We start from the raw sequence: 14,904 nt of genomic DNA, 5'->3' as shown, positions 1-14,904 counted from the left end.
CTTATCATTTGGGAGATAAGATTTGCTTTTCCTCAAGGCAACAGGAAGAGTGTATGTAGTTAACCACAGTAAGGGTCAATGGGGTCCAAGAACTTCTGTGATTAGCAGCCAGAAGTTCAGCAAATTGCAGTCATTGTTTGTTAGGTTACCTATGAATTTTGCTTGCTTAATTAGGTTTGTCCCATTGCCAATAGGTTGCTGTCTTTCCTGAACATCTTGTCACAGAGAGGAAGGAGCTGATTCTTGGTGCATTTTAATAGCCTCCTGCACATTTCTGGAATTAGCTGATTTAACTGAACTCAGTGGGAAATTGACTTTCTATAATTTTGCATAGCTGAAAAGCCCAGTATGACCCAGGCTTTCCTTTAAAGATTCTCACTTTTGATTGATTTGATTTTGAATGATTTCACTGAATTGATTCACTCTTTATCTATTCCAAAATTAAAGATAAACTTGCATATCATTGTGCTTTTTCCTTTTCATTTAAAACAAAAAAATTTTTAAAAGCTGTTTTAACTGTTATTTTCCTTTTAAATTAAGTTAATATATTTTTATTGATCTTCTATATGTTCTGTGTAAGGAGACGCAGTATGACACAAAGTTCTAGTCATCAAGGAACTTACAATCACAGTTCTCTGCTCATATTTCAATATTCCAATGTAATTATGATTTCCTTGATATGGGAATCCCCTTAGTTGATGCCCATGACTACCAATCCATGCTTACCCACCTTATATGACCCTTATTTTTTAATTTATTTTTTTAAATTTAAGGCAATGGGGTTAAATTACTTGCACAAAGTCACATAGCTAGGCAATTAAGTGTTTAATGTCAAATTTGAACTCCGATCATCCTGACTTCAGGACCGGTGCTCTGTCCATTGCACCACCAAGCTGCCCCACTTTCTTATGGACTCCCTCCCATATGTCCAGTTTGGGGCCATACTTGAGATCTCCTGAAATCACAAAGATACCAATGTCTTGTCTGTGTGTGTGTGTGTGTGTGTGTGTGTGTGTGTGTGTGTGTGTGTGTATCTTGAATGACTACTGCAAATGGATAATAAGTTGGACCCTAAAGAAGAGAAGAAACAGGGAAATTGCAAACTTGTTTTAATGATGCAAATCATCTTCTAGAAGTGTAAGTCTATTTTTCTAAAAACAGTGTTTTTCTGCTTATATATTCAGGAGGACCTGAGTTCAAATTTGACCTCAGACACTTGATACTTATTAGCTGTGTGACCTTGGGCAAGTCATTTAAACTAAATTGCCTTGCATCTAGGGTCATCTTCCATTATCTTGATTTATGTATGACCACTGGACTTAATTGACTCTGGAGAAAAGAGTGAGATTTATGATTTTGCAAAGCAACCCCTTACTCAAATCCAACTCACATGCATGTCATGGAATCACTTCCCTGATGTCATGGTTTTCTTCAAAAACAAAAGACAAGGGGAAGCTAGGTGGTGCAGTGGATAGAGGATGGACCTTGGAGTCAGGAGGAGCTGAGTTCAAATTCAGCCTCATTCACTTAACCCCATTGCCTTGCAAAAACCAAAAAAAATAGAAAAAAGGTAACAATAACAATAATAACAGCATGTCTGCATGACAAAGAACTGAAGTTGGAAATAAAACAAGCTATGATGGAGCAGTGTATGTTGGATGTGATCAGACAAAGAATTATAAAAGAGATGGTATAAAGGCTGTCATCAAAGAAATGTATATTTTAAAAAGATGGGCTGATTAAATAGCTCCATTTATGATAGGAGTTTAATGAATATTTGTTTCCTTTAACCTAATTGATTTGAAAGGAGAAATAATATTACTGTTGGAAATGTCAGTTCTAATGATTTAAATAATACTTCAAGACAGTGATGGAAAAGATGTGGCAGTATAAGACATAATTAATTGATAGATGAAGATATCAATAGTAATTACCATAGAGTTCAGAAAAGGAGATTTTTCTTAAATCAAGGAGAGCTAAGTAAAAACTTTAAAGGGGGGTATTTGCATCTTAGCTGGATTGAAGAGAGGGCAGTCAGATTTAAATTGGGGGAAAGAGAGGGAAAATGGTATGAGAAAAAGAGCTTGCATAATACTTTGCAGAAATAGTTGCTTAATAAATGTTGAATTGAATTAAATTGATTATTATTCCCTAGATCTCAATATTACCCATAAATGTTCTATTTCTTTGATAAAAATCCTGTCTGATCATAGCCACTTGACATCCTATTTTCTCTCTGCCTCATTCTTCCTAAACCCATTCTTGACCCATCTCAACCTCTCCATCTCTAGTCTTTGCCTTTATACTGGCCATCTTATCCATGGAATGCATTTTCCTCCCACCCCCTACCTCCTTCAATCCTTCACTTTTTTCAAAGATTCTTGGAGGAAGCCTGCTTCCAGGAGAGACTATGAAATATATGTAAACATTTCGTAACTATGGGGCAGCCAGGTGGCAACTCAGGAAGACCTGAGTTCAAATTCAGCCTCAGACACTTAATTGCCTAGCTGTGTGACACTGGCCAAGTCACTTAATCCCATTGTCTTGCAAAAACAACAAAAAAAACCATTTAGTAACTAAGTCATTTTAAATTCTGATTGTTGCAATTTATGTTAATAAGCTCTGGTTAGCTAACCAGGGGGTGAAAAGCAGACTCTGATTGCAGAGGCTTTCAAAAAGGCCTTGCTATCAAATTCAGTAATTCTTGTTTACTACATTTTTACAATCAAATCAATATCATTTTTGGTGGTTTCATTTCCCAACAGCTGCTCTACTTCATTACAATTCTATCAAGATCTTTATCCTAACCCTGTCCTATGTCCTCTTTGATATGCTCCCTACCCTTTTCATACCATTCCTTTTGTTTATTGCCTTTCTTCATTAAATTATAAAATCCTTGAGAGAAGGAATTTTTTCCTTTTCCTTTTTCTTTCTTTCCTTGCTTTCATTATTTTCTTTCTTTTCTCCTTCCTTCCTTCCTTCCTCCCCCCTCCCCTTCCTTCCTTGTTTACAACATTCCATGAAAGGAGTAGTCTCTAATCTGATGAAATTTGAAGTCAGGAGATTGAATGACAGAAATCCAGTAGTCATAAACCAGACCAAGTTTTATAGCCATCCTAGCACTGATGCCAAAGTAAACTTTTGAGAGTGACCTTCAAGACCTGGGTCTTTGGAAGCCGAAAAGAATGGCATATCTGGCAGACGTGATGTGTCTGAATATGAACATATTGGGAACAATGTTATATAAGAACTGAACTAAATTTTGAGACCAAGATGGCACAGGAAAGTTCTTGCTACCTCTTTGAAGAAAATATTGCTTTGTGAAAACTAACTGATGTTAAGTGGTAAAATGGAATTGGGGAACTTTCCACTTAACCCCAAAAACTTGAGCCCATAGGAGTAGAAAAGAGATTACCCTCTGGAACCTTGAGGAGCAAATAGATATAAAAAACTGGAGTATAGGAGAATGAGCCAGAACACACTAGCTACTTTAGGCAAATAAGGATTCATAATCAAGTGGCTGAGGAGGGTTTCAGCATCTTATTAGAGAGCACTTAGGGTAGGATGAGACTGGTAAATAATGAGAAATGATTCATATGACTGTGCTCTCCCTGGGAGAGCCTGGGATGTGTAGGGAGATAAGATGAGATGATGGTGACTATGTAGGTGTGTTTTCTAAGGCATAGCCAATACTGCTGTCTTCAATGAACAACTCTTCAACTTCCAAAGTCCCTTTTCACACTATTGCTATCCTATAAACTTAATCTTACAGGGAAGAGTTAGAAGCAGGGTGCAACTAAGAACAGAAGAGTTTAAGAGGTAGTTTAAGAGACAGAACTAAGTGATGCACTGGGTTACAGTGCTGGACCTGGAGTCAGGAAGCTTAATTCAAGTCCTTCCTCTGACTATTACTAGTTGTGTGACCCTGGGCAAATCATTCAACCTCCGTGTACTTCAGGTTCCTCCTCTGAAAAATGGGGATAATAATGGCATCTACTTTTACAGGGTTTTTTTAGTGGGGGTAGGTTTTAGGTTTTATAGGCAAATGGGGTTAAGTGGCTTGCCCAAGGCCACACAGCTAGGTAATTATTAAGTGTCTGAGACCGGATTTGAACTCAAGTACTCCTGACTCCAGGGCTGGTTCTTTATCCACTATGCCACCTAGTCGCCCCTTTTACAGGGTTTTCAAGAGGTTCAAATGAGAATTATTATAAAGAACTTGCTAATTCTTAGAGTACTATATAAATGCTTATTATTATTATTACTTGTCTTCTATCACTTCCCTTAATTGCAATTCATCCAATTTTCCCCAAAGTTGACACATTTTTACAATCAAATCAATATCATTTTTGGTGATTTCGTATCCCAAAAGCTGCTCTACTTGATTGCAATTCTACAAAGATCTTTATCATAACCCTGCCCTACATACCCTTTGATATGCTCCCTACTCTTTTCACACAGTTCCTTCTGTTTTTTTGTCTTTCCTCATTAGATTATAAAATCCTTGAGTAAAGGAATTTTCCCTTTTTCCTTTTTCTTTCTTTCATTCTTTTCTTTTCTTTCTTTCATTATTTTTTCTTTCTATCTTAGTTCCTTCCTTCCTTCTTTCCTCTCTTTTTCTCTCTTTCTTTCTTTCTCCCTCCTCTCTCTTTCTCTTCCTCTCTCTCTCTTTCTCTTTGCTTCTTTCCTTCCTTTCCTCAATTGCTTAGTGTTAGTTTGTAACTTTTTAATAAACTTATTGTTTATTATATATGTTGTATCATGAATTCAATTCAGCCAAAAATTATTTACTGAAAACCTACTGTGTATGCAGAGGGCACTTTGCAAAGCAAATCAATTTTTTTTAAATTGAAGGCAATGGGGTTTTGAGTGACTTGCCCAAGGTCTGAGACCTGATTTGAACTCAGGTCCTCCTGACTCCAGTACCAGTGCTCTATCCACTGTGCATCTAGCTGCGCCACTTGTTCATTTCAACAAGTATTTATTAAGCACCTACTTTATACAAGGCACAAAGGGACTAGATCAGCACCAAATATTTGAAACACAATTCCTTCAAAAGAATGTATCTTATGAATCTGTACCTCTTCAGCAGCCAACAATCCTTTGCACATAGTAGACATACAATAAATGTTTGCTGAATGAATGAATATAAATTATTTTTTAAAGATTTAAAGGTTCAAAACTGTTTATAATTCTTTTTAAAAAATCATGTCCCAGTGAGATGAATGAGAGTAACCTTTAATTTTTTACTTTATAAAATAAGAACTTAACCTTTCCAACTTGCTTAATTATGCAAGTCACTAATAATTTCTTTATTCATTAGGGAATTTAAACATTATATTTCATAGCTGCTTCTTAAATTTAATAACATAAAAAGATAATCACTATCACTGCTGCAGTGAATCTTATGATAATTTTATCATTTTTATTTAGGACATTGGGAAACAAATCTTTTTAATCAAGAAAAATATTCAGTGTGTTCAGAGAAGTTCTAAGATAGTTAAAAAACCTTATTAGGTGCCCAAGATCTTAACCATACTTTCGAAAGTTTTTTTAAAAGATAATTTCCATTGATTATGTTTTAATTTATTTAAATGGGTATGGTTTATGATAAATAAATTTCGAGATGGACATTATGGCCAAGGTAAACTTTTCACTCTACTCTAAAATATACAATAATTAATTTTTTGAGTTCTATATTTCATCTTAATTTTCATAAGATCCTTGAATTGAATCACTTTAAAAAATGAACTTTCCTTTCCAGGAGGTAGTTTGCTAAAGTGATAAGGCATTAATCTCAAAGCTAGGAAAACCTGGATTTGGTTCTGATTTATGTTGACTATGTGACTCCAGCAAGTCATTTAATTTCGCAGTGCTTTAGTTAACTTTCTAAAAGGCAGAAATGGCATATTGGTAGAAGAAAGTTTCTCATGTGGAAGCTCCTTATCAATTGACATCAGAGCTTCTCCTCCACTAATCTGACAAATGTGTGCCATTATCTAGAGCTGGGATTAGCTGCTCTCTCTGCCTGGTATAGTAAAGGTAAACGAATTAATGTTCTCATTAGCTCTTATGCCGCCTTGTTATTTTAAAGTCTTTTTAAGAGACAGAGAGAACTGTTTTTCAAGATTAAAAAAAAAACAGAAGGAAACATGACCAAGAAAGAAGCACCAGATTGCTAGCTGCTAGGGTATAGATAAAAATAATAGAACAAAAAAAAACCCAAAAATACTAAGAAAAAGAAAATCAACCAATCTTAGATTTTTGGCTAAAGATAATGTTTATAGAACTTATTACCATTTGAAGCTCTGTCTTTAGTTCTCAAGTTGTCCCATATCCTTGGTTAAGATAAGACACTTTGTGTCTGATTACTACAGTCTATCTTGGTCATTTTAATGTTTCCATATTTCCCACCAAAAAAAAAAAATCCCCATGGACTATTAAGAATTTGCTCCCGCTCTCTGAGCGGGAGCGACTGGAAACATGGCTAAAACGTACAAAGAAGGTCGGGATTGTTGGTAAATATGGAACACATTATGGTGCATCCCTCAGGAAAATAGTGAAAAAAATTGAAATTAGCCAGCATGCCAAGTATACCTGCTCCTTCTGTGGCAAGACCAAAATGAAGAGACGGGTCATGGGTATCTGGCATTGTGGATCCTGTATGAAAACAGTAGCTGGTGGTGTGTGGACATACAATACCACCTCTGCAGTCATAGTCAAATCTGCCATCAGAAGACTGAAGGAATTGAAAGACCAGTAAAATCTTCTTATCTATTATCTGTAGCCTATAGTCCAACAATAAATGGATTAATTTGTGGAATAAAAAAAAAGAATTTGCTCCCAATTTCTCTGCCTTCTGACTTCCCTGACTTCCTTCAAGTAGCAGCTAAAATTCCACATTCTATAGAAAGTCTTTCCCATATTCTCTTATTGCTAGTGCCATCCCACTGTTTTTTCTTATTCATCCTGTATATAGAATATTTTTATGTAGTTGTTTATATATGGTTTCCATTAGACTGAGCTTCTTGAGAACAGAGACTATCTTTTGCTTTTCTTTGTATCTTCAGTACTTGGCAGGGTGTCTGTCACATATCATCAATTAATGAATGTTTATTGACTGACTGATTCTTCCTAGTTCTTAGCCCTACTTTAATTTATATGTAAACTTAGAATTAGAAAAAATGAAATAATTCAGCTAAGGCAAATCACCCTTTCTCCCATAAGTCACATTGGTCTCACAAATTTGAGGTATTGTTGTTCATTAATCAATTTTGTTCTACTCTTCATTTGGAATTTTTTTGGCAAAGATACTGGAGTGGTTTGCCATTTCCTTCTTCATCTCACTTTGCAGATTAGGAAACAGAGACAAACAAGGTTACGTGACTTTTTCAGGATCACCAGTAAGTATCTGAGATTGGATTTGAACTCGGGACATGAATCTTCCTGACTCCAGGCTTGGCATTCCAGCTGCCTTGGCAATATTTGGGCCATGTTTAATGAATACTTTATTGAAGAAGAACCTAAGTTTCTTATAGGCAGGAGAGGCTAACAAATAATTCCAGGATCTTTTAAGTGCATTATTGACCCAATGAAACTAATACTTGACATCTACATAGTACTTAAAGGTTTTCAAAGTATTTAAAGAAGGTAAAGGCTACTTGAACACTTATTTTACAGAATCTGTAGAATCAGAGGTTCATAAAACTAAAGTGACCTGCCAATAGTCACACAGTTAAGAAGTGTCAAAAATGAAATTTGAGCTCAAATCCCTCCTTAGTCTAAGTTTAGAATATTTGAAAAAGACTTCCAAAGAAATTAATGATAATAATAATGAGAGTAAATGTTTCAATGACTATCAAATGGATGAATATGTAACAATGCAGCACTACTACTGAGTTAAGAAAGATGAGGAAGAGTACCTGGCACTCTTCTCTTCTTTGGACCTAGGATTGCATACCCACTTACATCCCAGAGGAAGCTGATCTCTAAAAAGAGATGTCAAGTTCATTTTTTCAAATTCTTTGGATTTTTATACTCCCCAACTTGGAGATTGAGGTAGACTCTTATAAAGCTTAATTTTGTCTAGGAGTCCCAAAAGAGGAATTAGAAAGGAATTTATTTTTTCCACATGAAAAAAACCTTAAAATACAAAAAACTCATACTGACAGTGGCTTAACCATCATACATTTCAAGAGACTGGAATCTAAAACAGATGTACTTGATGTAGCAGTTGAATAAGCATTTCATTTTCACCTTAGTTTTGCGATGTCTGAAAAATGCCCTCAATGTTTATGTCTTTTGTTAAACCAGGAAAGAAGTTACATTCCTCTTCTATGGATGTGCTACAGTAGCTACAGGAGGCAATGAAGAAAGGCTGGCAGAAATGAGTGTTCATAGAAAAATTCCTACAAGGTAAAGACCCTAACTCAGAGAGAGACTTAGAACCTCTGAGGAGAATATGATCTGGTATCCAGCATAGAAAGACTTCCCTGAAGAAATAAAGGAGTTCAAAAATCAATTGGAAAATTTGGGAGAGAAAATTAATACCTTGCAACAAGAAAACATATCCCTGGAAAATACAACCGGACAAATACAAAATGAGAATAATTCTCTCAGATCCTCAATTGGGAAAATGCAAAGAGAAAATAATTCTCTCAAAACCTTAATCAGTCAAATGGAAAACTCTTGCAAAAATAGAATTGACCAATCAGAAAATGAGTTGCAAAAGGTAAATGAAGAAAATTCTTTCCTAAAAAAAAGAATGGAGTCTGTGGAAACTATGACTTCATGAGACAGCAAGAGACTGTTAAAAAAAAAAACCAAAAAAATTGAAAAAATAGAAGAAAATGTAAAATACCTCATCAACAAAACCACTGACATCAAGAATAAATTGAAAAGGGACAAGCTGAGAATTATTAGTCTTCCTAAAAACATTGAAGAGACTAAAAGCCTGGACTTAATATTACAAGATTTAGTGATGGAAAACTGCCCTGATATCATGGAACCAGAGGGCAAAATAGTTACTGAAAGAATATATCGATCCCCTCTGGAAAGAGATCCTTAAATAAAAACACCAAGGAATGTTGTGGCCAAATTCCAGAACTATCAGATAAAAGAGGAAATCCTGCAGTAGCCAGAAAAAAACAAGTTAAATACGAAGGATCCACTGTAAAGATTATGCAGGACCTGGCTGCATCAACATTAAGGGAACAAAGAGCCTAGAACAAGATATTGCAAAGAGCAAGGGAGCTTGGAATGCAGCCAAGAATCCATCACCCAGCAAAGCTGAATCTTGTCTTCCAGGGGAAGAGATGGACATTTAATGAAATCATTTCCTGATGAAAAGACCAGAGCTAAATAGAAAATTTGGACATCAAACAGGAGGCACAAGAGACACATGAAAAGGTAAAAAAATAAAAGGGGGGTAAAGAAAAAAACTGCTGTACAATAAGATGAAACTGACTATATGCCCACCTGGGAGAAAGATTCTCATAACTCTTGAGAACTGAAACTCTATTAGAGAGAATATACATAGTCAGAAGTGATGGACACACGTGACTTATCTATGAGACTGCTATCCAATAAGATAAAACTGGCTATATCTCTAACTGGGAGAAAGACTCTAATTACTCTCAAGAATTGTAACTCTATTAGAGAGAATATACTTAGCCAGAAGCAATGGATGCTTATGACTTTTCTGTGACCCAGATAGAATGATTTAAAAAAATACCTCCTTAAAAGGGGAGGACAGTAAGGAGATGGGAGGATGGAGAAGATTGAATGGGGTAAATCTCATTACATTAAGAGGTTCAAAAGACCTTTTGTAATAGAGGGAAAGAAGGGAGGAGGTGAGAAGCACCTGAATCTTCCTCTCATCAGACTTAGCTTAAAGTTAACTTACACCCACACATAGTTAAGAAACTTATCTTACCTTTCAAGTATTAAAAGGGGAAAAGGGGAGGGGGAATGGGGAGAGGGAGAAAAAGGGAACCTAACAAAAGGAAAGGAAGTAAGAAGGAGAAAGGGGAAAGAAAGGGGAGGGGGGTTGCTAAAGGAGGGCAAACACACTGAAGGGGGCAGTATTCAGAAACAAAATACTGGGGAATATGGATAAAGTGAAAAAAGGGGGAAAAATTCAAACATGGAGGGCAATAAAGAGTTAGTAATTATAACATTGAATGTGAATGGGATGAACTCTTCCTCAAAACATAAGTGAATAGAACACTGGATTAAAAACCATAATCCTACAATATGCTGCTTACAAGAAGCTTATTTGAAGTAGAGAGATACATATAGAATAATAGTAAATGGTTAGAGCAAAATATATTTTGCTTCAGCTGAAGTGAAAAAAAGCAGGGGTAGCAATCCTTATCTCAGACAAAGCAGCTGCAAAAATAGTGTTAAAAGAGATAAAGAAGGAAACTATATCCTGTTAATGGTACCATAGACAATAAAGTAATTTCAATACTAAATATGTATGTACCCAATGGTATAGCATCCAAATTCTTAGAGAAGTTGAAAGAGCTACAGAAAGACATAGACAGCAAAACTCTACTAGTGGGAGACCTCAACCTCCCACTCTCAGATTTAGATAAACTAATCATAAAATAGACAAGAATGAAGTTAAGGAGGTAAACAGATTGTAAGAAAATCTAGATATAATAGACTTATGGAGGAAATTGAATGGGGATAGAAAGCAATATACTTTTTTTTCTGCGATACATGGCACTTACAGAAAAATTGACCATATACTAGGGCATAAAAACCTAATGATCAGTTGCAGAAAGGCACAAATAGTGAATACATCTTTCTCAGATCATAATGCAATAAAAAGCATATGTAACATTGGACCAGGGAGATATAGACCCAAAACTAATTAGAAACTAAATAACCTCATTTTAAAAAATGAGTGGATCAAACAGCAAATTATAGAAAGAATTAATTATTTCATCCTAGATAATGACAATAATGAAACAAAATACCAAAACCTATGGGGTTCACTGAAGGTGGATTAGGGCTTATATTATATCTTTAAATGCTTACATGAATAAATTAGAGAAAGAATAAATCAATGAACTAAATATACAACTAAAAAAATTAAAGCAAGAACAAATTAAAAACCCTCAATTAAATACCAAATTAGAAATTCTAAAAATTAATGGAGAAAATAAAATTGAAAGCAAGAAAACTATTGAACTAATAAGCAAAATCAAGAGTTTGGTTTTATGAAAAATCCAATAAAATTGATAAACCTCTGGTCAGTTTGATTAAAAATAAGTAAACCAAATTGCTAGTATTATAAATGAAAAAGGTGAACTCACCACCAGTGAGGAGGAAATTAAAGTAATAATTCAGAACTATATTGCCCAACTCTATGCCAATAAATGTGACAATCTAAGTGCAATGGACAAATATTTACAAAAATATAAGTTGCCCAGTTTAAATGATGAGGATATTAAATAGCTAAACAACCCTATCTCAGAAAAAGAAATTCGACAAGCCATCATTGAACTCCCTAAGAAAAAATCTTCGGGACCAGATGGATTCTTGAGTGAATTTTATCAAACATTTAAGGAACTATTGATTTCAATTATATATAAACTCTTTGGAAAAATAGGTGAAGACAGAACTCTGCCTAACTCTTTCTATGATACCAATATGGTGCTGATACCTAAACCAAGAAGAGTTAAAATAGAAAAAGAAAATTATAGGCCTATCTCCCTGATGAATGCAGAAGCAAATATCTTAAATTAAATCTCAGCAAAACAATTGCAACAAGTTATCACCAGGATGAAACACTATGACCAAGTAGGATTTATCCCTGTATAATTAATTATATCAATACCAAACCTATCAGAAATCACATGATTATATCAATAGATGCTGAAAAGCTTTTGACATAATACTGCACCCATTCCAACTAAAAACACTAGAGAGTTCAGGAATAAAGGGATTGTTCCCTAGAATAATAAGCAATATCGATCTGAAACCATCAACAAACATTTTATGCAATGGGGATAAGCTAGAGGCATTCCCAATAAGATCGGGGTGAAACAAGGTTGCCAATTATCACCACTGCTATTCAATATTGTATTAGAAATGTTAGCTTGTGGGCAACTAGGTGGCGCAGTGGATAGAGCACCAGCACTAGAGTCAGGAGTACCTGAGTTCAAATCTAGTCTCAGACACTTAATAATTCCTGAGCTGTGTGGCCTTGGGCAAAAAAAAAAAAAAAGAAATGTTAGTTTCAGCAATGAGAAGAAAAAGAAATTGAAGGAATTAGAATTGTGAAGGAAGAGACAAAACTCTCATTCTTTGCTGATGACACGATGGTATACATAGAGAATCCCAAAAAATTGTCTAAAAAAACTACTTGAAATAATTAGCCACTTTAGCAAAGCTGCAGCATATAAAATAAACCCTCATAAATCCTTAACATTTCTATATATAACTAGCTAGATATAGCAGAAAGAGCTAGAAAGAGAAATCCCATTCAAAGTAACCTCATACAATATAAAATACCTGGGAGTCTATCTTCTGTAGCTCCTCCCACCCCCCATGCCAAAGATGCTCAATTTGGATCTCACACCTGCCACTCACTGAAGTCTCTATAGCTGAGGCTGGCCCTGGCTTCCCCCAGCTGTTGTCCTGAGCTGATCCTCTGCTCTTATCTCCCGGTTTACCTATGGTCCCCTGAGACAGACCTCCTTGGTAAGTGTTCTTTTCCTAGCTTCTCTTTCTGGGTTTTGTTGATCAAACTTCTGTTAAAAAGATTTCTCTCATGTTATTTCTAAGAGGAAAGAGGAGAACTCATCACATTGCCGGTCTTCTCTCCATCATCTTGGCTGGAAGTGACTATTCTTTGATTATCATAACCAAAATTTCATTAGTACTGCCACCTTGTAATATTCTTGCAACTATCTTTTACTCCATTTAGTATCTAACAAAGCCTACCTGCCAATACCAAGGTCCCAATGAATCCCATCCCAGTCCCTATATCCTTGAGACAACTTGCTTGCAACAGTGGATCCCTGAGTCCATGGACAAAATTATTGCAGAAACTCTTAGAAAGATTCTCATTTCATATACCTGGATTTGAGTCAACTCAGACCTTGTTCCCCGCCACCTCTGGCCAACTCAAATCCTTGGACATCATTACATAATTTAAATTTGTGATGGCTACCTTTGGGAAGGATTGTGGGATATCATAAAATATCTATATTAGAGTTCCCCTAAAGGAAGGACCAATTCACTTTCTTTAGTCAAAATCAAAATAGTTATTGCAGAGAAAAACTCATGGAAATCAGTCAAAAAGAAAGGCACTGTATCCTCACTTAGGCAGGCATTTCTTGGATCTTTAGAAAATATTGAGAAATTATAGGAAAATAGTTCCACCAGCAATTTAAGATCATGGTCTTAGTACAGTAAGATAAGAATGAGCCTGAGTTTCTTTGCTAGTTCCAGTCTGAATGATTGGTAAACTCTATGTTAATGAGTTGTTTGGGGAGTATGGAGGTAAATTAATCTCATTACATTGCTTTCACCCTTCTTACCACTGTCCCATCATTAATCTAAATGAAACCTTTATTAATTTTAAGATCCTAACTCTCTCTTTGTTCACAGAAATGAGATACTAGAATTTCAACTTTTCTTAGTATAATACTTCACAAAAGGGATCATGGGAAGATGGAATCATCTTTGTTCTCTATTTCTAAATTCTTCCGCCTCCTCCTTCATCTCTATTCTTCCTCCTACTCCTCTAATTTATAGCTGTGCCCTCTTTTAAATTACATGACCCAGGAGATTATAACAAAATCTTGCAGCAGCCATGAATCTCTCTATGGAAAGTATGCCTTTTAAGTCTATCCTAATTGTTGTTTATGAGTCCTTGTAACAGCCCACTTCCCTTTAGCATAGGCTAAGATGATGGAAAGAGAACTGTGATGATTTAATGAAGAGATTGTTTTTAATCATATCTCATTTTTTTTTTTTGCTTTGAGAGGTAGCCAAGACAGTTTATTGGATTTCATTGTGCTATTAAAAAGAACTTCAAGCCAGTCAAATTAAGTGTTGGTCACTGTTCTAAACCAGTCACAACTATTTTAAAGATGCCATCTTTTCTTCCTGAGTGGAACATTTTTTGTAGGGAGTGTATACTGTGGGAAGACACATGAAGTAATACAAAGAGAAGTCAGACCAAGAAAACAAGATGAACAATAACTACAACAATGAAAATGGGAAAGATAACAATTACAACTAAGATGGAGTGCTATGTAATTATAAAGACCAAGCTTAGCCCTAAGAGTTGAAATAGTACATGCAACCTTCTTTCTTTGCCCAAATGGGGAACATATACTGTCAGGTATGGATAATATGTTGATTGAGTTTACTGAAAATTTTTTTTCTTTTTCTTTGTAATAAGAAATTGTTTTCTAGTTAGGGAAGTAAAGGAGGATATTTTTTTTTTGTTGGTTGAGAGTGTAGAGTGTTTATTTAAAAATTAGTGCTACAAATGAAAAAATGTTACATAAGTACAATCTTGGATTTCACTGATGGCTCTTGGGGAGTGGGAGAAAGAGGTATCACCATTATGTTCATTATGTCAATGCTACATCTGGACAGCCATAGTTTCAACTGTGCCACAGGTAATCTTATAAAAATTTGAAGCAAATAATAAAATTTGATTTTTAAAAAGTCATCATCTAATTTGCTCTATGAAGAAACATTCACCTTCAGTTTACAGAGTTCATTGGTTAATACTGCAAAATCAGTTGATAAATACCTATTGAACTAGGCTATACCACACACTGTGTAAGCTGTAGACATGGCAGCTGATATTCTGTACATGGAACATCGAGATTTTTAACCAAATGCTGCCAATAGTGCAATAATTCAAAGAAG

The 14,904-nt window shown here is 35.2% G+C and overlaps 1 protein-coding gene across 1 annotated transcript; it reads left to right on the top strand.

Moving 5' to 3' along the window:
* Positions 1 to 5,626: 5,626 nt before the first annotated feature.
* LOC141498779 (large ribosomal subunit protein eL43-like) lies at positions 5,627 to 6,798 on the top strand. Its single transcript, XM_074201894.1, has 2 exons — positions 5,627 to 5,644; positions 6,446 to 6,798. Exons 1-2 carry the CDS (start codon positions 5,627 to 5,629, stop codon positions 6,761 to 6,763), a joined length of 336 nt encoding a protein of 111 aa, XP_074057995.1. The 3' UTR covers positions 6,764 to 6,798.
* Positions 6,799 to 14,904: the final 8,106 nt, after the last annotated feature.

The sequence above is a fragment of the Macrotis lagotis genome, chromosome X (genome assembly GCF_037893015.1).
Source record: "Macrotis lagotis isolate mMagLag1 chromosome X, bilby.v1.9.chrom.fasta, whole genome shotgun sequence".
Classification (NCBI taxonomy): Eukaryota; Metazoa; Chordata; class Mammalia; order Peramelemorphia; family Peramelidae; genus Macrotis; species Macrotis lagotis.
Note: the sequence above shows the minus strand (reverse complement) of the source record. Positions and strands in the feature narration are given on the sequence as shown.